Source organism: Xenopus tropicalis, chromosome 8, assembly GCF_000004195.4.
Source record: "Xenopus tropicalis strain Nigerian chromosome 8, UCB_Xtro_10.0, whole genome shotgun sequence".
Classification (NCBI taxonomy): domain Eukaryota; kingdom Metazoa; phylum Chordata; class Amphibia; order Anura; family Pipidae; genus Xenopus; species Xenopus tropicalis.
The window spans coordinates 9247386-9270283 of record NC_030684.2 but is presented as its reverse complement, the minus strand read 5'-3'; the positions used below and the strand labels follow the sequence as shown (position 1 = coordinate 9270283).

The following is a 22898-nucleotide window of genomic DNA, read 5'->3' as shown; positions in this document are numbered from 1 at the left end:
ATGCAAGAGCTGTCGGTAATCTCTCTGCATGGAAGAGCTGTCAGTAATCTCTCTGCATGGAAGAGCTGTCGGTAATCTCTCTGCATGGAAGAGCTGTCGGTAATCTCTCTGCATGGAAGAGCTGTCGGTAATCTCTCTGCATGGAAGAGCTGTCGGTAATCTCTTACCCTGGAAGAGCTGTCGGTAATCTCTCTGCATGGAAGAGCTGTCGGTAATCTCTTACCCTGGAAGAGCTGTCAGTAATCTCTTACCCTGGAAGAGCTGTCAGTAATCTCTTACCCTGGAAGAGCTGTCAGTAATCTCTTACCCTGGAAGAGCTGTCAGTAATCTCTCACCCTGGAAGAGCTGTCAGTAATCTCTCTGCATGGAAGAGCTGTCGGTAATCTCTCTGCATGGAAGAGCTGTCAGTAATCTCTCACCCTGAAAGAGCTGTCAGTAATCTCTCTGCATGGAAGAGCTGTCAGTAATCTCTCTGCATGGAAGAGCTGTCAGTAATCTCTCTGCATGGAAGAGCTGTCAGTAATCTCTCACCCTGAAAGAGCTGTCAGTAATCTCTCTGCATGGAAGAGCTGTCAGTAATCTCTTACCCTGGAAGAGCTGTCAGTAATCTCTTACCCTGGAAGAGCTGTCAGTAATCTCTTACCCTGGAAGAGCTGTCAGTAATCTCTCACCCTGGAAGAGCTGTCAGTAATCTCTTACTCTGGAAGAGCTGTCAGTAATCTCTTTGCATGGAAGAGCTGTCAGTAATCTCTTACCCTGGAAGAGCTGTCAGTAATCTCTTACCCTGGAAGAGCTGTCAGTAATCTCTTACCCTGGAAGAGCTGTCAGTAATCTCTCTGCATGGAAGAGCTGTCGGTAATCTCTCTGCATGGAAGAGCTGTCGGTAATCTCTTACCCTGGAAGAGCTGTCGGTAATCTCTCTGCATGGAAGAGCTGTCGGTAATCTCTTACCCTGGAAGAGCTGTCAGTAATCTCTTACCCTGGAAGAGCTGTCAGTAATCTCTTACCCTGGAAGAGCTGTCAGTAATCTCTTACCCTGGAAGAGCTGTCAGTAATCTCTCTGCATGGAAGAGCTGTCAGTAATCTCTCACCCTGAAAGAGCTGTCAGTAATCTCTCTGCATGGAAGAGCTGTCAGTAATCTCTCTGCATGGAAGAGCTGTCAGTAATCTCTCTGCATGGAAGAGCTGTCAGTAATCTCTCTGCATGGAAGAGCTGTCAGTAATCTCTCACCCTGAAAGAGCTGTCAGTAATCTCTCTGCATGGAAGAGCTGTCAGTAATCTCTTACCCTGGAAGAGCTGTCAGTAATCTCTTACCCTGGAAGAGCTGTCAGTAATCTCTCACCCTGAAAGAGCTGTCAGTAATCTCTCTGCATGGAAGAGCTGTCAGTAATCTCTCTGCATGGAAGAGCTGTCAGTAATCTCTCTGCATGGAAGAGCTGTCAGTAATCTCTCTGCATGGAAGAGCTGTCAGTAATCTCTCACCCTGAAAGAGCTGTCAGTAATCTCTCTGCATGGAAGAGCTGTCAGTAATCTCTTACCCTGGAAGAGCTGTCAGTAATCTCTTACCCTGGAAGAGCTGTCAGTAATCTCTTACCCTGGAAGAGCTGTCAGTAATCTCTCACCCTGGAAGAGCTGTCAGTAATCTCTTACCCTGGAAGAGCTGTCAGTAATCTCTTACCCTGGAAGAGCTGTCAGTAATCTCTTACTCTGGAAGAGCTGTCAGTAATCTCTCTGCATGGAAGAGCTGTCAGTAATCTCTCTGCATGGAAGAGCTGTCAGTAATCTCTCACCCTGGAAGAGCTGTCAGTAATCTCTTTCCCTGGAAGAGCTGTCAGTAATCTCTCTGCATGGAAGAGCTGTCGGTAATCTCTCTGCATGGAAGAGCTGTCGGTAATCTCTCTGCATGGAAGAGCTGTCAGTAATCTCTCTGCATGGAAGAGCTGTCAGTAATCTCTCACCCTGGAAGAGCTGTCAGTAATCTCTTTCCCTGGAAGAGCTGTCAGTAATCTCTTTGTAAGGAAGAGCTGTCAGTAATCTCTCACCCTGGAAGAGCTGTCAGTAATCTCTCTGCATGGAAGAGCTGTCAGTAATCTCTCTGCATGGAAGAGCTGTCAGTAATCTCTCACCCTGGAAGAGCTGTCAGTAATCTCTTTGCAAGGAAGGGCTGCTGGGAATCTCTTACCCTGGAAGAGCTGTCGGTAATCTCTTACCCTGGAAGAGCTGTCAGTAATCTCTCTGCATGGAAGAGCTGTCGGTAATCTCTCTGCATGGAAGAGCTGTCAGTAATCTCTTTCCCTGGAAGAGCTGTCAGTAATCTCTCTGCATGGAAGAGCTGTCAGTAATCTCTTTGCAAGGAAGGGCTGCTGGGAATCTCTTACCCTGGAAGAGCTGTCGGTAATCTCTTACCCTGGAAGAGCTGTCAGTAATCTCTCTGCATGGAAGAGCTGTCAGTAATCTCTTTCCCTGGAAGAGCTGTCAGTAATCTCTCTGCATGGAAGAGCTGTCAGTAATCTCTCTGCATGGAAGAGCTGTCAGTAATCTCTTTGCAAGGAAGGGCTGCTGGGAATCTCTTACCCTGGAAGAGCTGTCGGTAATCTCTTACCCTGGAAGAGCTGTCAGTAATCTCTCTGCATGGAAGAGCTGTCGGTAATCTCTTACCCTGGAAGAGCTGTCAGTAATCTCTCACCCTGAAAGAGCTGTCAGTAATCTCTTTGCAAGGAAGGGCTGTCAGTAATCTCTCTGCATGGAAGAGCTGTCAGTAATCTCTCACCCTGAAAGAGCTGTCAGTAATCTCTTTGCAAGGAAGGGCTGCTGGGAATCTCTTACCCAAGAAGAGCTGTCAATAAACCCCTCAGCACTGAATAGCCGCCTACAGTCTCTTATCCTGGAAGAGCCGCTCGCACTCCCTTAGCGTGACTGTACCCTTAATAATCTCTTAGCATGATAAGCCGCTATTTTGTTGCGGAGAAGCCCTGGCAGCCAATCACACAGCCTCCTGAGATGCCCCCTTACCCAGCGCGTCCTGCAGGTACTTCTGCCCCACCAGCTTCAGATACTCCTCGATGGCCTTGGTGGCGAGAGTGTTTTCCCGAAATATCAGATGCTCATTGTCACCGCAACGATCCACTTCCGACATCATTAGGTCTGTGAGGAAATCCTGCGAGAGAGAGAATAAAACTCACTGTGATTCCTATCCTGAATATTATTATTATTAACATTTATTTATAAAGCGCCAACATATCCCGCAGCGCTGTACAATAAGTGGGTTCCATACATTGGACATACAGAGTAACATATAAAGCAATCAGTAACCTATACAGGAGGGGAAGGGAGCCCTGCCCAAAAGAGCTTACACTCTACAAGGAGTAACATATAAAGCAATCAGTAACCGATACAGGAGGGGAAGAGAGCCCTGCCCAAAAGAGCTTACACTCTACAAGGAGTAACATATAAAGCAATCAGTAACCGATACAAGAGGGGAAGAGAGCCCTGCCCAAAAGAGCTTACACTCTACAAGGAGTAACGTATAAAGCAACCAATAACCGATACAAGAGGGGAAGAGAGCCCTGCCCAAAAGAGCTTACACTCTACAAAGAGTAACATATAAAGCAATCAGTAACCGATACAGGAGGGGAAGGGAGCCCTGCCCAAAAGAGCTTACACTCTACAAGGAGTAACATATAAAGCAATCAATAACCGATACAGGAGGGGAAGGGAGCCCTGCCCAAAAGAGCTTACACTCTACAAGGAGTAACATATAAAGCAATCAATAACCGATACAGGAGGGGAAGGGAGCCCTGCCCAAAAGAGCTTACACTCTACAAGGAGTAACGTATAAAGCAATCAGTAACCGATACAGGAGGGGAAGGGAGCCCTTCCCAAAAGAGCTTACAATCTACAAATCCATACTAAGGTCACAGGTATTATATATATTACATTTATTCTATATTACCCTGAGCGATTGGGGCCCGTATCCCACACACAGGCTGCTTTACTCATCACTTATTCATTCCATATAGAATTATATGTGTGTTTTATTGGTCAGAAATACTGGCATACTAATTAGCTCACTCCCATGTCTAACGGGAACATGATTAAAACATGATGTCTTGGTATCAAATCAAATAGCAGCAATCAGTGTGACTAACGGCTGCCGACTCGCTCTAATGGGCCCCCACCTCTTGCCCCAATGTGACAGAATGCTCTGTTATACAGATAGCTAGAATCTCAGCCATAAAGCAGGGCAGGACTGCTGCTTACAATGGGGGGGGATCAGATAGGATCTGTGCCACTGTGACAGAATGCTCTGTTATACAGATAGCTAGAATCTCAGCCATAAAGCAGGGCAGGACTGCTGCTTACAATGGGGGATCAGATAGGATCTGTGCCACTGTGACAGAATGCTCTGTTATACAGATAGCTAGAATCTCAGCCATAAAGCAGGGCAGGACTGCTGCTTACAATGGGGGGATCAGATAGGATCTGTGCCACTGTGACAGAATGCTCTGTTATACAGATAGCTAGAATCTCAGCCATAAAGCAGGGCAGGACTGCTGCTTACAATGGGGGGATCAGATAGGATCTGTGCCACTGTGACAGAATGCTCTGTTATACAGATAGCTAGAATCTCAGCCATAAAGCAGGGCAGGACTGCTGCTTACAATGGGGGGATCAGATAGGATCTGTGCCACTGTGACAGAATGCTCTGTTATACAGATAGCTAGAATCTCAGCCATAAAGCAGGGCAGGACTGCTGCTTACAATGGGGGGGATCAGATAGGATCTGTGCCACTGTGACAGAATGCTCTGTTATACAGATAGCTAGAATCTCAGCCATAAAGCAGGGCAGGACTGCTGCTTACGGAAAGCTGGATGTAATTCCCTATACAAGCACAAATGTAACTATATCCTGTAACAAACATTACAAACTGTTCTCGGACACAAACACAAAGGGTACTTTTAATGACAGTGCCCCCTCAGGCCACTATTGAGCACACCCTGTTACTTATAATGAAATATTCCCATTGGGATCATTAATAACTCCGTATTGTGCCGACCTTCCCCGAGATTCCTCCCATCATAAATCTGCATAGAAATTATTTTGCAATTCGCTGCTCCTTAATAGATTTTTTTTTCCAAGCGGGAAGTGCGAGCGCTCTCAGCTGATAAAGCGTTAACGAACTGGTAATTTGCCATTCTCTCATTGGTCGGCATAGCTGTCGGGATGCCAAATGAGGGAAATAGATCATACGGCCCATTATGTTACCCAGGGACCCGTCTGCTGATATTCTACACTCCGCTATAATTCAGTGGAATATCTGCCAAGGCCAACTCTTCCTGTAACCTCAATACGGGGCTGGTTTAAAGGGGAACTAAAGCTGCTAGTAACATAGTAAGTTAGGTTGAAAAAAGACGTACGTACAACGTAAAACTGATTTCCTTTTTATGTGTAGAAATAAACCAGTACCTGTACTTGATCCCAACTAAGATATAATTACCCCTTATTGGGGGCAGAACAGCCCTATTGGGTTTATTTAATGGTTAAATGATTCCCTTTTCTCTGTAATAATAAAACAGTACCTGTACTTGATCCCAACTAAGATATAATTACCCCTTATTGGGGCAGAACAGCCCTATTGGGTTTATTTCATGGTTAAATGATTCCCTTTTCTCTGTAATAATAAAACAGTACCTGTACTTGATCCCAACTAAGATATAATTACCCCTTATTGGGGCAGAACAGCCCTATTGGGTTTATTTCATGGTTAAATGATTCCCTTTTCTCTGTAATAATAAAACAGTACCTGTACTTGATCCCAACTAAGATATAATTACCCCTTATTGGGGCAGAACAGCCCTATTGGGTTTATTTCATGGTTAAATGATTCCCTTTTCTCTGTAATAATAAAACAGTACCTGTACTTGATCCCAACTAAGATATAATTACCCCTTATTGGGGCAGAACAGCCCTATTGGGTTTATTTCATGGTTAAATGATTCCCTTTTCTCTGTAATAATAAAACAGTACCTGTACTTGATCCCAACTAAGATATAATTACCCCTTATTGGGGCAGAACAGCCCTATTGGGTTTATTTCATGGTTAAATGATTCCCTTTTCTCTGTAATAATAAAACAGTACCTGTACTTGATCCCAACTAAGATATAATTACCCCTTATTGGGGCAGAACAGCCCTATTGGGTTTATTTCATGGTTAAATGATTCCCTTTTCTCTGTAATAATAAAACAGTACCTGTACTTGATCCCAACTAAGATATAATTACCCCTTATTGGGGCAGAACAGCCCTATTGGGTTTATTTAATGGTTAAATGATTCCCTTTTCTCTGTAATAATAAAACAGTACCTGTAACTGATCCCAACTAAGATATAATTACCCCTTATTGGGGGCAGAACAGCCCTATTGGGTTTATTTAATGGTTAAATAATTCCCTTTTCTCTGTAATAATAAAACAGTACCTGTACTTGATCCCAACTAAGATATAATTACCCCTTATTGGGGGCAGAACAGCCCTATTGAGTTTATTTAATGGTTAAATGATTCCCTTTTCTCTGTAATAATAAAACAGTACCTGTACTTGATCCCAACTAAGATATAATTACCCCTTATTGGGGCAGAACAGCCCTATTGGTTTTAATTAATGTTTTATTGATTTTTTAGTAGACTTAAGGTATTGAGATCCAAATTACGAAAAGACCCCTTATCCGGAATACCCTTGGTCCCGAGCATTCTGAATAATGGGTCCTATACCTGTATAACCTGCCTAAGTGCTATTTGATCCAGAGGAAGGTGTCAGTTTATATCCTTGGCAATTCCTCTTTAAGTGACCGTTGAAGATGATGAAGATGACAGTAACACTTTATGTCACTGTTGCTCATTCAGTCGCTGTTGGCGGCGGTTTCGCTCCCGGGCGCTGCCGTCAATATCGATGGCCCTGATACTGGGGGCAAATGACATGTGACAGTTCCCTGTAGGTTTGTTAAAGCCCCCCAGACTGTGAATAATCCCTGAAGCTCATCCAGATGTCACCACTGATGCTCAACATTGAGCCAAGACAAACGGCGCGTTTAGGTGCCAAGCAGATTTATTGGCGACCTCATTTCTGCGACTCGCGGCACCCGTGTTTGGGCTAGCAGCGCCCGTAACAGTGTGTTTTTGGAAAGGAAAGCAGCCCCCATTCCCCCCAAGCCGACACTTGTTGCAGCGAGATACAGGACTGTTCTGCCCCCAATAAGGGGTAATTATATCTTAGTTGGGATCAAGTACAGGTACTGTTTTATTATTACAGAGAAAAGGGAATCATTTAACCATTAAATAAACCCAATAGGGCTGTTCTGCCCCCAATAAGGGGTAATTATATCTTAGTTGGGATCAAGTACAGGTACTGTTTTATTATTACAGAGAAAAGGGAATCATTTAACCATTAAATAAACCCAATAGGGCTGTTCTGCCCCCAATAAGGGGTAATTATATCTTAGTTGGGATCAAGTACAGGTACTGTTTTATTATTACAGAGAAAAGGGAATCATTTAACCATTAAATAAACCCAATAGGGCTGTTCTGCCCCAATAAGGGGTAATTATATCTTAGTTGGGATCAAGTACAGGTACTGTTTTATTATTACAGAGAAAAGGTAATCATTTAACCATTAAATAAACCCAATAGGGCTGTTCTGCCCCCAATAAGGGGTAATTATATCTTAGTTGGGATCAAGTACAGGTACTGTTTTATTATTACAGAGAAAAGGGAATCATTTAACCATGAAATAAACCCAATAGGGCTGTTCTGCCCCAATAAGGGGTAATTATATCTTAGTTGAGATCAAGTACAGGTACTGTTTTATTATTACAGAGAAAAGGGAATCATTTAACCATGAAATAAACCCAAAAGGGCTGTTCTGCCCCCAATAAGGGGTAATTATATCTTAGTTGGGATCAAGTACAGGTACTGTTTTATTATTACAGAGAAAAGGGAATCATTTAACCATTAAATAAACCCAATAGGGCTGTTCTGCCCCCAATAAGGGGTAATTATATCTTAGTTGGGATCAAGTACAGGTACTGTTTTATTATTACAGAGAAAAGGGAATCATTTAACCATTAAATAAACCCAATAGGGCTGTTCTGCCCCCAATAAGGGGTAATTATATCTTAGTTGGGATCAAGTATAGGTACTGTTTTATTATTACAGAGAAAAGGGAATCATTTAACCATGAAATAAACCCAATAGGGCTGTTCTGCCCCAATAAGGGGTAATTATATCTTAGTTGGGATCAAGTACAGGTACTGTTTTATTATTACAGAGAAAAGGGAATCATTTAACCATGAAATAAACCCAATAGGGCTGTTCTGCCCCAATAAGGGGTAATTATATCTTAGTTGGGATCAAGTACAGGTACAATGCAAAATATCGGATTCAGCCGGCGCTGTTATTATTATTACTCTTGCCACGCGCGTTTGATTTACGATACAATATTACTCAAGACTCGGATTGTATTGAGGTCGGCACAATACCAATGTTATCTTGCAGCCAATGACAGGATAAGGGCAGGCGGCTCGTTAGTTCTTTGCCTAAGGAGATCATTAGCGCCAACATATTTTCATTAATAGATAACATTGTCATAAAAATTGCCAATAAATGTAAAAAAAAAAAAAATGAAATTAAAGGGGAACTCTGACCCGAAATATTATTTTTTGTATAATAAAAGGAAAGGCCGTTCTAAGCAACTTTCCAATTGACATTAGTTAAACATTTTCAGTGGTTTTAAAGTTAAAGGGAAATGTAAATGCTAATGACAGCAGCCATTTCTGTTTCTTGATACAATGTAACAGAAATCAGCTGACCATTGTATCAGGAGAACAGAAATGGCCGCTTTCAGTAGCAATTGCCGTTGCCCATAACTTTAATACCAATCAGAATTTTTAATGAATGTCTATTGGAAAGTTGCTTGGAATCACATGTCCTTTGATTATATGCAAGTTTGTTATTGGGCAGAGTTCTCCTTTAAATTCCACGCGTGATTATTTGTATTCTTTTAGCCGATAATAACAGAATGTGCTCAGTCCCAATAAGCAGCACAATACAATGGAAGTCATTGCCTTCCTCCCGCTCGTGCAAAAAATAATCCCTTGATGAATAATAATAAGTTTTTATTCTTATAGATTCCCACTAATGTATGTATCTGGGTTGAATATGTCGCTGTCGCTCACTAATGGCTACCCACCGCTGCTCGTTACAAAGTGGGTTTTATGGGAAAAAAAAATGGAGCAGAAATCTGCTTCTCTTCAAATACCATGAATATGTAAATACCCAGCGCTGGGATTAACCGCAGAGAAAGCACCTTAGAGAGGCAGGCAGGGGGCAGGTATCACTATAAGGATGGCTTATACCGTATATTGGCTACTTGCCATTGGTGGGACCGACTTATGTTTGATCAGGTTCGGGCAGACTCTTTGAAGCCCCAAATCATGGCCAACTGGTAACTTTTTCCTGAGTCAATCAGGGGTCTCCAGGGCCGCCATCAGAAATCATGGGGCCCCTCACAACAAAATTTCCTGCCCCCCCTACACCCTGCCCCCAGTGACCCCTCCCATCAGTACAAAGGACACACAGACATTGGTAGCCAGGGCCCCCTAAAACATTGGTAGCCAGGGGTTACATTTTGCATTGGTGCCAGCCCAGGGCCCCCTAAAACATTACTGGTCCTCCCCCAGTGTCCCCATACTATGGCCCACTCCCCACTGCAGCATCCTTCACCTCCCCCCTAGCATCCTCCCCAACATCCTCCAGCTCCCCCCAGCGTCCTCCCCAACATCCTCCAGCTCCCCCCCAGCATCCTCCCCAACATCCTCCAACATCCTCCCCAACATCCTCCAGCTCCCCCCAGTGTCCTCCCCAATATCCTCCAGCTCCCCCCAGTGTCCTCCCCAATATCCTCCAGCTCCCCCCAGTGTCCTCCCCAATATCCTCCAGCTCCCCCCAGTGTCCTCCCTAATATCCTCCAGCTCCCCCCAGCATCCACCCCAACATCCTCCAGCTCCCCTCTAGCATCCTCCTCAATATCCTCCCCAACATCCTCCAGCTCCCCCCAGCGTCCTCCCCAACATCCTCCAGCTACCCCCAGCATCCTCCCCAACATCCTCCAGCCCCCTCCCCAACATCCTCCAGCCCCCCCTAGCATCCTCCAGCTCCTCCTCCAGCATCCTCCAGCTCCCCTCAACATCCTCCAGCTCCACCCCCAGCTCCCTCCCCAACATCCTCCAGCTCCCCCCAGAATCCTCCAGCTCCCTCCCCAACATCCTCCAGCTCCACCCCCAACATCCTCCCCAACATTCTCCAGCTCCCCCCCCCCCAGCTCCCTCCCCAACATCCTTCAGCTCCCCCCAGCGGCAGGTTATAAAGTCCCGGAGGGCAAGGACCACATTAGCTTGTTTAGGAGGTCTTCACCAGACCTGCAACTTTCTGATATGACCTGGGGCGGAGCACTAGAGAATCTCCCAGCTGGCCCTGGCCCAAATGGGCTCCAGCCACGGATAATTCCCATCAGCCTAGGACTACTGACACCAATTACATAAAATTATTGGGAGAGTGGGCCCTTGCCTTTAGGTTCTCTGGTGGGCCCTAGAAAGTCCAGTCCAACATTGTTGCCAATGGAATTAACCAAGACAATGTGTCTGAGAATCCCGTTGTGAACAAAACCCATCACTACGGTGTTTAGACCAAGTTCCCCTTTAAAACCAGCATTCTATTACAAAAGGCAATAAAGCAGCGAGTTCCAGAGAGTAAACAGAGCGTTGGATGAGAGCTTCCGGCTACGAGGGGGGGGGGAACTGCACTTATTGTATTTTTATGCATCCGACTGTAGGAGAGAGAAACCTCCAGCGACTGTTTGGGGAGAATATTATTTTAATGAGCTTTTCCAAGTGTTAGCGATGTCTCTGCGCCGGCAAATATTACTTCTCAAAGCCCATTTTGCCGCGCATCAAGCGGAGGCTTTCCCTAAAGGCCAAGTAGTTCTGCGCAGGAAGGTATGGTACAATATAGACAATATATACGCCGTAATTGGCGAGAAGCCGGGAACGTCCCACAGGATTTCATTTATCAGCTTCCTTCAAACGCACATTATTGTTGGGGGGGATCAATAAAAACAAATCCTTCCAATCAACTGTAATATGAGAAGTTTGCCGCAGCCCGCAATATCTCCTCCATGCCGAGTCAATGGCATCAACACTTTGGTTGTCTGTAGTTGTCAGTAATATCAATGCTAAGGTGTCCTCCCCTGCTTATATTCAAGGGGCCCGGCTCATGGTGCCGGGAGGGGGGGCAGAAATTGACCTGGTAACTATGAGTACCAAGATGGCGGCAATCGGGAAGGGGTTGCAGTTGGATGGGGGGAGAAGAAGTAGACGAAAAAGGAGCAGAGCAGTGCAAGGGTTGGTCTAAATCAGGGGTCCCTAACCATCGGGCTGTGGGCTATTGTAAACTGTGCCACCTCTGGTCCCAATTACCTGTGATCCCCCCTGTGAACTCCATGACAACTGCTATGTGAAGCCCAGGAAGCTTTCTACTGATCCCAAAAGGGGCCAAAGTACTTAAAGCTCCATATTTAGCGTCAGGGGATGTCACCACTTAAGGTCCCCATACACATGAAGATTCGCTCACTTGGCGAGGTTGCCAAGCAAGCGGATCTTCACCCGTTATCCCCACCTATGGGTGGAACATGCCAGCTAATCCGATCGTTGATCAAATTATAATGGCGGCAATGGGGCAATCGGCTTGTTGATGCGGTCCCCGATCCGACTGAATCTTTTAACCTGCCCAATCGATATCTGCCCAGTTTCAGGCCAGATATTGGTCGGGTATGGCCATCGTTTCTGCCTCTACACGGACCGATAAGCTGCCGAATCGGTCCAAGCGACCCATATCGGTAGCTACAATCGGTCTGTGTATGGGGACCTTTAGGTGGGAGTAAGAAGAGCAAGGGGGCTGGGCACATCTAGTTGCGGGGAAACAAGCTCAGGTCTATACCCACCACCCCTGGTCCTCGGAAAAATTGTCTTGCTTAAACCTGGATCCATGGTGCAAAAAAGGTTGGAGACCACTGGTCTAAATAATAATATTCCTGCAGGGCAAACCAAAGGCTGGCACTGCAGGTGGTTTACCAGATCACCAGATGATCATCAGGGTGTCACCAAATATCTCCCATGTTGATGTTGAGGGTCAGATAGGTCTTCCAGAGCAAAAGAGAATCTTCTGGAGAGTCCCAGCCAAGGACAACCACCATCAGTCCTTTCCTATTTCCACCACAAGCCTGTATGGCACCTATTGCATATACTGAATATTGTTGGGAGAGTGGACCCTTAATGCAAGATTCTCTGATGCTTCCTTAGAGGTCCACTCTGTCTCGGCTGGTGTTTATTGCTTATGAATACAGCTTGACATCAAAGAGATGGCTTCAGGCTTTCTTGGACATCAATGATGAAATAATTAGGACCTTCTAGAAGCCCAACGTAGCTTTCTCCTTCCTTGGTAGGCCCATACTGGCAATGTAGTCACTGTGGTCCAACATAAACATAGAGGAACCTTATCTACAGTACAATCTCAGTACTGATGGAACAGGGAAAGGCCCGTTCTGGCAATTCACCAACAGACTGTAATCCAAAAGTCTAATGCCGTTCTACTGGAGACCCATAGACCAGTTATCCAGGCCTCCAACCAAACATTCAGTCTGATTGGCTCACTATATGGACCCAGTTGGACAGTGCCTACAGACATAGGACACTGAAGCCACCAAACCCTGAGCTGAAATCCACTGCCTGGTTCCTCGCCGGTTCCTCGCTGGTTCCTCGCCGGTTCCTCCTTCAGCTGGAAGTGCTGACGCTGTTGACTTAATAAAAGTGCATTTTGCCCTGTCAGCGAGGCTTAGGATATGATAGAACTCTTTAGCAAAGACAAATTAAATAAAAAGATAATGAAGGAAAACAGATTATCCCACCGGAGACTGATCAGGACCAAGCGGGAACAGATCGCTCGCTTTCGCGCTGAATCAATAATTCTTGACACATGGAGCCCACGGCAAATCTTGTGGCTCCGAGAAACGCTCGGCTTAGAGCCCCCACACCGGCCCTGGGGAGCTGGGGAGGTATTAAGAGATAATCAAATCCTGCATTCAGCGGCACGGCGGGCTGAGCGCTCTCAGAGAAAGCAAATTATTGCTCGGCTCCTGTCAGCCTGCACCTGAGCATTAGAACCGAGATCCGAATGCCAATGGTAATTCTGCTCCGCAGAGAACTTCCAGAACTGTCCTACATGTCAGCTGCTTTAAATAGAGACTCATCCATAGGGGGAGAAATAATGGGCAGAGCTTTTAGCACTTGGTTTAGTGTCTAATATAATGTGCTGTACCCCCATACTGTACTGTCTAAGGGAAACACTATGGCACCCCCTACCCATATGTATAAATACAAATATACAGAGAAGGAATGTTCTGGGCACACAATAAGCTGTACCCCCATACTGTACTGTCTAAGGGAAACACTATGGCACCTCCTTCCCATATGTATAAATACAAATATACAGAGAAGGAATGTTCTGGGCACACAATAAGCTGTACCCCCATACTGTACTGTCTAAGGGAAACACTATGGCACCTCCTACCCATATGTATAAATACAAATATACAGAGAAGGAATGTTCTGGGCACACAATAAGCTGTACCCCCATACTGTACTGTCTAAGGGAAACACTATGGCATCTCCCTCCCATATGTATAAATACAAATATACAGAGGAAGGAATGTTCTGGGCACACAATAAGCTGTACCCCCATACTGTACTGTCTAAGGGAAACACTATGGCACCTCCCTCCCATATGTATAAATACAAATATACAGAGAAGGAATGTTCTGGGCACACAATAAGCTGTACCCCATACTGTACTGTCTAAGGGAAACACTATGGCACCTCCCTCCCATATGTATAAATACAAATATACAGAGAAGGAATGTTCTTGGCACACAATAAGCTGTACCCCCATACTGTACTGTCTAAGGGAAACACTATGGCACCTCCCTCCCATATGTATAAATACAAATATACAGAGAAGGAATGTTCTGGGCACACAATAAGCTGTACCCCCATACTGTACTGTCTAAGGGAAACACTATGGCACCTCCTACCCATATGTATAAATACAAATATACAGAGAAGGAATGTTCTGGGCACACAATAAGCTGTACCCCCATACTGTACTGTCTAAGGGAAACACTATGGCACCTCCTACCCATATGTATAAATACAAATATACAGAGAAGGAATGTTCTGGGCACACAATAAGCTGTACCCCCATACTGTACTGTCTAAGGGAAACACTATGGCACCTCCCTCCCATATGTATAAATACAAATATACAGAGAAGGAATGCTCCGGGCACACAATAAGCTGTACCCCCATACTGTACTGTCTAAGGGAAACACTATGGCACCCCCTACCCATATGTATAAATACAAATATACAGAGAAGGAATGTTCTGGGCACACAATAAGCTGTACCCCCATACTGTACTGTCTAAGGGAAACACTATGGCACCCCCTACCCATATGTATAAATACAAATATACAGAGAAGGAATGTTCTGGGCACACAATAAGCTGTACCCCCATACTGTACTGTCTAAGGGAAACACTATGGCACCCCCTCCCATATGTATAAATACAAATATACAGAGAAGGAATGTTCTGGGCACACAATAAGCTGTACCCCCATACTGTACTGTCTAAGGGAAACACTATGGCACCCCCTACCCATATGTATAAATACAAATATACAGGACTGAATAAGGAGTCAGGGAATGAAATGACAGATTTATAAGAGTACAGGACATGTTTTGCTTGTCTATAGCAGGGGAGAGTGCAGGACACTGACAGCACCAGATTATAAGGGAAATGTGTTGTCTTTTCTCTCGAACCCAAATGATCGATTCCCCATCACCTGTCGGTTTATCGGCACCATCTCAGGCGCGCCGGGCAGAAGGCGCGAGACTTATTACAGCAGATAGTAATCACATTAACTTTTATCGCTCAAATCCTCAGAGTAGAAAGTGAGTTTGTGACAGGCCTGAATGAGTTACAGCCCTTCGGTAAGGTCACCCCGTCCTACTCCCGCTGCCGACTCTGCTCCGTCCCCACTCGCCCGCGGCACATCCACGTGGTGTCGTTCCTATACATACAGGGATCACCATATGGTTTCTCTTTGAGCTTTTTTTTTTCATAATAATGTTTCAGATATACAGGTATCGGACCGCTTATCCAGAAAGTTTCAAATTAAGGAAAGGCCGTCTCCCATAGACTCCATTTTAATCAAATAATTCACATTTTAATGTAATGATAAAACAGTACCTGTACTTGATCCCAACTAAGATATAATTACCCCTTATTGGGGGCAGAACAGCCCTATTGGGTTTATTTCATGGTTAAATGATTCCCTTTTCTCTGTAATAATAAAACAGTACCTGTACTTGATCCCAACTAAGATATAATTACCCCTTATTGGGGGCAGAACAGCCCTATTGGGTTTATTTCATGGTTAAATGATTCCCTTTTCTCTGAAATAATAAAACAGTACCTGTACTTGATCCCAACTAAGATATAATTACCCCTTATTGGGGCAGAACAGCCCTATTGGGTTTATTTCATGGTTAAATGATTCTCTTTTCTCTGTAATAATAAAACAGTACCTGTACTTGATCCCAACTAAGATATAATTACCCCTTATTGGGGGCAGAACAGCCCTATTGGGTTTATTTAATGGTTAAATGATTCCCTTTTCTCTGTAATAATAAAACAGTACCTGTACTTGATCCCAACTAAGATATAATTACCCCTTATTGGGGCAGAACAGTCCTATTGGGTTTATTTAATGGTTAAATGATTCCCTTTTCTCTGTAATAATAAAACAGTGCCTGTACTTGATCCCAACTAAGATATAATTACCCCTTATTGGGGCAGAACAGCCCTATTGGGTTTATTTAATGGTTAAATGATTCCCTTTTCTCTGTAATAATAAAACAGTGCCTGTACTTGATCCCAACTAAGATATAATTACCCCTTATTGGGGCAGAACAGCCCTATTGGGTTTATTTCATGGTTAAATGATTCCCTTTTCTCTGTAATAATAAAACAGTACCTGTACTTGATCCCAACTAAGATATAATTACCCCTTATTGGGGGCAGAACAGCCCTATTGGGTTTAATAACTGTTTAAATAATGTTTTTAGCAGACTTTAGGTAGGAGATCCAAATGCCCTTTGTCCGGAAAACCTCAGGTCCCGAGCATTCTGTATAATGGGTCCCATACCTGTACAACAACATCATGGCAATGAGAGATACATGTTGGAGATGAAGCCAATAACGACCTGGGCCTTGGGCAGTACGTATCTTACTGGGAAGGCCATTGAAACTCAAGAAAAATCCTGATTAAAAACCCCCCAGGTCCCACCATAAGATCCTCCAGCAGGCCAGAACCCACCATAAGATCCTCTAGCAGGCCAGGACCAACCATAAGATCCTCCAGCAGGCCAGAACCCACCATAAGATCCTCTAGCAGGCCAGGACCCACCATAAGATCCTCCAGCAGGCCATGACCCACCATAAGATCCTCCAGCAGGCCAGGACCCACCACAAGATTCTCTAGCAGGCCAGGACCCACCCATAAGATCCTCTAGCAGGCCATGACCCACCATAAGATCCTCTAGCAGGCCAGGACCCACCATAAGATCCTCCAGCAGGCCAGGACCCACCATAAGATCCTCCAGCAGGCCAGGACCCACCATAAGATCCTCCAGCAGGCCAGGACCCACCATAGGATCCTCTAGCAGGCCAGGACCCACCATAAGATCCTCTAGCAGTCCAGGACCCACCATAAGATCCTCTAGCAGGCCAGGACCCACCATAGGATCCTCTAGCAGGCCAGGACCCACCATAAGATCCTCTAGCAGTCCAGGACCCACCATAAGATCCTCTAGCAGGCCAGGACCCACCATAGGATCCTCTAGCAGGCCAGGACCCACCATAAGATCCTCTAGCAGGCCAGGACCGACCATAAGATCCTCTAGCAGGCCAGGACCCACCATTAGATCCTCCAGCAGGCCAGGACCCACCATAAGATCCTCTAGCAGACCAGGTCACACATAATGTCTGTTATTCACGTCAAATGGATCACCCATGACTATCCCTATATTTTACAATTGCGGGTACTTTATTCACTACAAAAATACCAAGGGAATGAGGTTGGAGAGGACTAAGACTAAGGACAAGAGGATGGAATGTACACAACTGGATAAAATGACCCATAAAACAGTTTCTGGCCTGTGTAGCCCAAGCCAAGAGCGACGGATTTATGACCTGCCAAAGATGCCTTTATCTGGCATTCCAGCACAGTGCATGGTGGGAATGTGCAGGAGTTAATTGCACCGAATAGCTGACGTTCCTTCTACAGGCTCAGTGGTTGCTACTGGCAACGCCTTTTATTTCCAGCGTCTATAAAAACTAACTTGTGCCACGAAATACACCCCAGAGTATCTAATTAAGCCCGGAGTGGTGGACAATTACCCTGAATGAAGAGGTAGAATACAAGTTCCAGAAAGCTTGTAATTTGTTACTATTCAATGTGAGTATCAGCACCTCTGCCCATTCTGTTGCTGGGTGGGAAGAACGGAGGAGACTGATTGGATTACATTCCATATAAAGCTGCTGAGGGCCCCAGATGAGTGGATCTTCACCTGAATTGGCCAACAATGAGCAGAGCTTTGGTCCAATTATCTGACCTGAGATAACTGGGGCGATGGGTGAATAACTGGGGCGATGAGAGACCCATCACTATGGGACTTAGGTGACATGGTCCTCATCTGATGGGATATTGTAAGCAGCTAGGTATCAGTTGGGAAACCATATACACTGGCTAGAGGGGACAAGTAGGCCATGTTGATCAGCCCATCTATGGCCACGCTTAAGGATGTTTCCCTTGGGAAACAGGTAGGGTTTATATGGTGGCCCTATGTCTGATGTTGCCTTGAAGACCAAAAGAGCTCAAGAGACCTATGAAGAAGACCCAGAAATAGTCAGATAGTCCCAAGGGAGTATGAGCTGCACTAATACAAAGGGTAGGGTCTCAGGGAACCTTTAAGACCCGGGCCAATACTGGATCAGATCACTTTTGAGGAGCAAACTCAGTTGTGGAGGTGTGGCCAAGGTGCTGAGGCCTAGATTGCCTTATTAGATAGGGACTGTTAGTTCAGGGCTAGGGCCACAAATGAAACAAGGCGGAGTTGCCTGGTAGCCAAGGCAACAAAGTCATGCCATGGACTTATTACCAGTTTTGGGGCAACCAATGTCTTCCAATGTCTCAATCCTCTATGTCACGTTGAACCTTCTGAGATCCAGGAGTCCCTTCACCTTCTCTACTACAACAGGGATATAGAACGGGCATATAATGGGTAGAGAGAGAGTAAATAGTTCTGGGCAGACTGCAACACAGTACTTCTATAGACTCCATATCTCTGTCTGTTCTACAGAGCATTTATTTATTCAGCCTGATTCTACTGGGGCAGCCGGACAGGAGTCCCACATCAACTCAGTGCCAATCTGGGGCTCATACACCGTGGCAACATGCGAAACTAGCTGGCAGGGAATGTCACTGAGCAATCCAGCATGGCCCCCGCCGACACTCAGCACAGAGGGGTCAGTCTATGTCTACAGTACAGGGCCACAAGCAGGGGTGTAACATTCGGGGCTTTCAAACAAAAAAAAAAAACAATACAAATATCCAGAGAAGGAATGTTCTGGGCACACAATAAGCTGTACCCTCATACTGTACTGTCTAAGGGAAACACTATGGCACCTCCCTCCCATATGTATAAATACAAATATACAGAGAAGGAATGTTCTGGGCACACAATAAGCTGTACCCCCATACTGTACTGTCTAAGGGAAACACTATGGCACCTCCCTCCCATATGTATAAATACAAATATACAGAGAAGGAATGTTCTGGGCACACAATAAGCTGTACCCCCATACTGTACTGTCTAAGGGAAACACTATGGCACCTCCCTCCCATATGTATAAATACAAATATACAGAGAAGGAATGTTCTGGGCACACAATAAGCTGTACCCCCATACTGTACTGTCTAAGGGAAACACTATGGCACCTCCTACCCATATGTATAAATACAAATATACAGAGAAGGAATGTTCTGGGCACGCAATAAGCTGTACCCCCATACTGTACTGTCTAAGGGAAACACTATGGCACCTCCCTCCCATATGTATAAATACAAATATACAAAGAAGGAATGTTCTGGGCACACAATAAGCTGTACCCCCATACTGTACTGTCTAAGGGAAACACTATGGCACCTCCCTCCCATATGTATAAATACAAATATACAAAGAAGGAATGTTCTGGGCACACAATAAGCTGTACCCTCATACTGTACTGTCTAAGGGAAACACTATGGCACCTCCCTCCCATATGTATAAATACAAATATACAGAGAAGGAATGTTCTGGGCACACAATAAGCTGTACCCTCATACTGTACTGTCTAAGGGAAACACTATGGCACCTCCCTCCCATATGTATAAATACAAATATACAGAGAAGGAATGTTCTGGGCACACAATAAGCTGTACCCCCATACTGTACTGTCTAAGGGAAACACTATGGCACCTCCTACCCATATGTATAAATACAAATATACAGAGAAGGAATGTTCTGGGCACACAATAAGTTGTACCCCCATACTGTACTGTCTAAGGGAAACACTATGGCACCACCCTCCCATATGTATAAATACAAATATACAAAGAAGGAATGTTCTGGGCACACAATAAGCTGTACCCCCATACTGTACTGTCTAAGGGAAACACTATGGCACCTCCCTCCCATATGTATAAATACAAATATACAGAGAAGGAATGTTCTGGGCACACAATAAGTTGTACCCCCATACTGTACTGTCTAAGGGAAACACTATGGCACCTCCCTCCCATATGTATAAATACAAATATACAAAGAAGGAATGTTCTGGGCACACAATAAGCTGTACCCCCATACTGTACTGTCTAAGGGAAACACTATGGCACCTCCCTCCCATATGTATAAATACAAATATACAGAGAAGGAATGTTCTGGGCACACAATAAGCTGTACCCCCATACTGTACTGTCTAAGGGAAACACTATGGCACCCCCTACCCATATGTATAAATACAAATATACAGAGAAGGAATGTTCTGGGCACACAATAAGCTGTACCCCCATACTGTACTGTCTAAGGGAAACAATATGGCACCTCCCTCCCATATGTATAAATACAAATATACAGAGAAGGAATGTTCTGGGCACACAATAAGCTGTACCCCCATACTGTACTGTCTAAGGGAAACACTATGGCACCTCCCTCCCATATGTATAAATACAAATATACAAAGAAGGAATGTTCTGGGCACACAATAAGCTGTACCCCCATACTGTACTGTCTAAGGGAAACACTATGGCACCTCCCTCCCATATGTATAAATACAAATATACAGAGAAGGAATGTTCTGGGCACACAATAAGCTGTACCCCCATACTGTACTGTCTAAGGGAAACACTATGGCACCCCCTACCCATATGTATAAATACAAATATACAGAGAAGGAATGTTCTGGGCACACAATAAGCTGTACCCCCATACTGTACTGTCTAAGGGAAACAATATGGCACCTCCCTCCCATATGTATAAATACAAATATACAGAGAAGGAATGTTCTGGGCACACAATAAGCTGTACCCCCATACTGTACTGTCTAAGGGAAACACTATGGCACCTCCCTCCCATATGTATTAATGCTGACTGGATGATGCCTCCACCAGCCAATCCCCCGGACAGATACAGGATTATATTATATTTGCTATGAATCATCACTGAGCGGCAAATCAAACTGCACAATTAGCCGAGAACGCGCCATTCATGATACGGGATAATCAGCCGGACACTTAGCTCAATCCGAGTTTAATTAATGCTCTGAATTATATATGGGAAGAAGGAGAAATGAGGGTTTATCAAAGCATTTAATTAGCAACTATCCGTCAGGGCTCTGATCTACTTGAAGACTGAAAAAGATGACAATGCGCAACGTTGCCCAGGGCCGCCTCCAAACCAACATGGCTGCCGTTCTGGCCTTTTTAAACCAACCAATCATTTTACTATTCCACCCACCATAGAACAAAATGGAAACGCAACTCCCTGCATACACTTCCCCTTTAAATCCAAATTGGTTTGGCTGAACGACGGAGAGATAGGCTGCGGACCTTCCGTGCCTCGGAAATGCGACTCTGCAAAGATGAAAAAGTGCTTTAAAGTCTAATTGCATGGAACTTCAGCCCCGCCGTGACATTTCATCTTGAACTTAAGCGAGATGATTTGCTGTCATCTTCCAAGTTATAAAATGTCAGAAAGAGTGGGATCCAGGACGAGGCAAGAACCACCATGTCAAAACAGATACCATAAAACTATGGCACATACGGATTCCCCTGTACTAAGCACAATTCAGCAGGAACAGCCCCCTAAGTTTGCTCATAGCCTGTACAGAGAGATACCATAAAACTATGGCACATAGGGATTCCCCTGTACTAAGCACAATTCAGCAGGAACAGCCCCCTAAGTTTGCTCATAGCCTGTACAGAGAGATACCATAAAACTATGGCACATACGGATTCCCCTGTACTAAGCACAATTCAGCAGGAACAGCCCCCTAAGTTTGCCCATAGCCTGTACAGAGAGATACCATAAAACTATGGCACATAGGGATTCCCCTGTACTAAGCACAATTCAGCAGGAACAGCCCCCTAAGTTTGCTCATAGCCTGTACAGAGAGATACCATAAAACTATGGCACATAGGGATTCCCCTGTACTAAGCACAATTCAGCAGGAACAGCCCCCTAAGTTTGCTCATAGCCTGTACAGAGAGATAACATAAAACTATGGCAGAGTAGGGATTCCCCTGTACTAAGCACAATTCAGCAGGAACAGCCCCCTAAGTTTGCTCATAGCCTGTACAGAGAGATACCATAAAACTATGGCACATAGGGATTCCCCTGTACTAAGCACAATTCAGCAGGAACAGCCCCCTAAGTTTGCTCATAGCCTGTACAGAGAGATACCATAAAACTATGGCACATAGGGATTCCCCTGTACTAAGCACAATTCAGCAGGAACAGCCCCCTAAGTTTGCTCATAGCCTGTACAGAGAGATACCATAAAACTATGGCACATAGGGATTCCCCTGTACTAAGCACAATTCAGCAGGAACAGCCCCCTAAGTTTGCTCATAGCCTGTACAGAGAGATACCATAAAACTATGGCACATAGGGATTCCCTTGTACTAAGCACAATTCAGCAGGAACAGCCCCCTCAGTTTGCTCATAGCTGGATATAATATCCTACCAACATTCCACGGCAGATTAAGCTTTATCTGACCCTGTCACGGCGCTGTACATAATGGCTTGTATTCCGCGGATGCGCCGGTGCCCTTACACAGCACAGCAGGGATAGCAGTGGCTGAAGCTCATTAACTGCCCTACGGCCCATAGGTTGGAGACCCCGGCACTAGCAGCCCGCGGGGCCCTTTTCCCAGGAATTAATTAGATGGCTAAAATATGCTAGTTTTTCTAGCGGAATAAAACTTGGCAGCCGAGCAAAGGAAATGAGCAACGATGGAGGCCTGGCAGCTCCCGGCACACGTGAGCGATGGGATCCGCGAGTGATTACGGCACAGGCCGAGCCAAGAATCTTTGTCAAAACAGGGGTGTGGGAGAAACTGGTAGGAGTTGGGGA

General features: G+C 45.0%; 1 protein-coding gene across 8 annotated transcripts in view; it reads right to left on the bottom strand.

The window, feature by feature from the left end:
- The window catches only part of dab2ip (DAB2 interacting protein), a 362460-nt gene that overhangs the window by 39717 nt on the left and 299845 nt on the right, over positions 1–22898 (bottom strand). For all 8 annotated transcript variants that reach the window (XM_031892055.1, XM_031892058.1, XM_031892057.1 and 5 more), the window contains one exon: positions 3014–3158. In XM_031892055.1, the coding sequence (XP_031747915.1) occupies positions 3014–3158 (145 nt within the window). The remainder of the gene's footprint in view (positions 1–3013; positions 3159–22898) is intronic.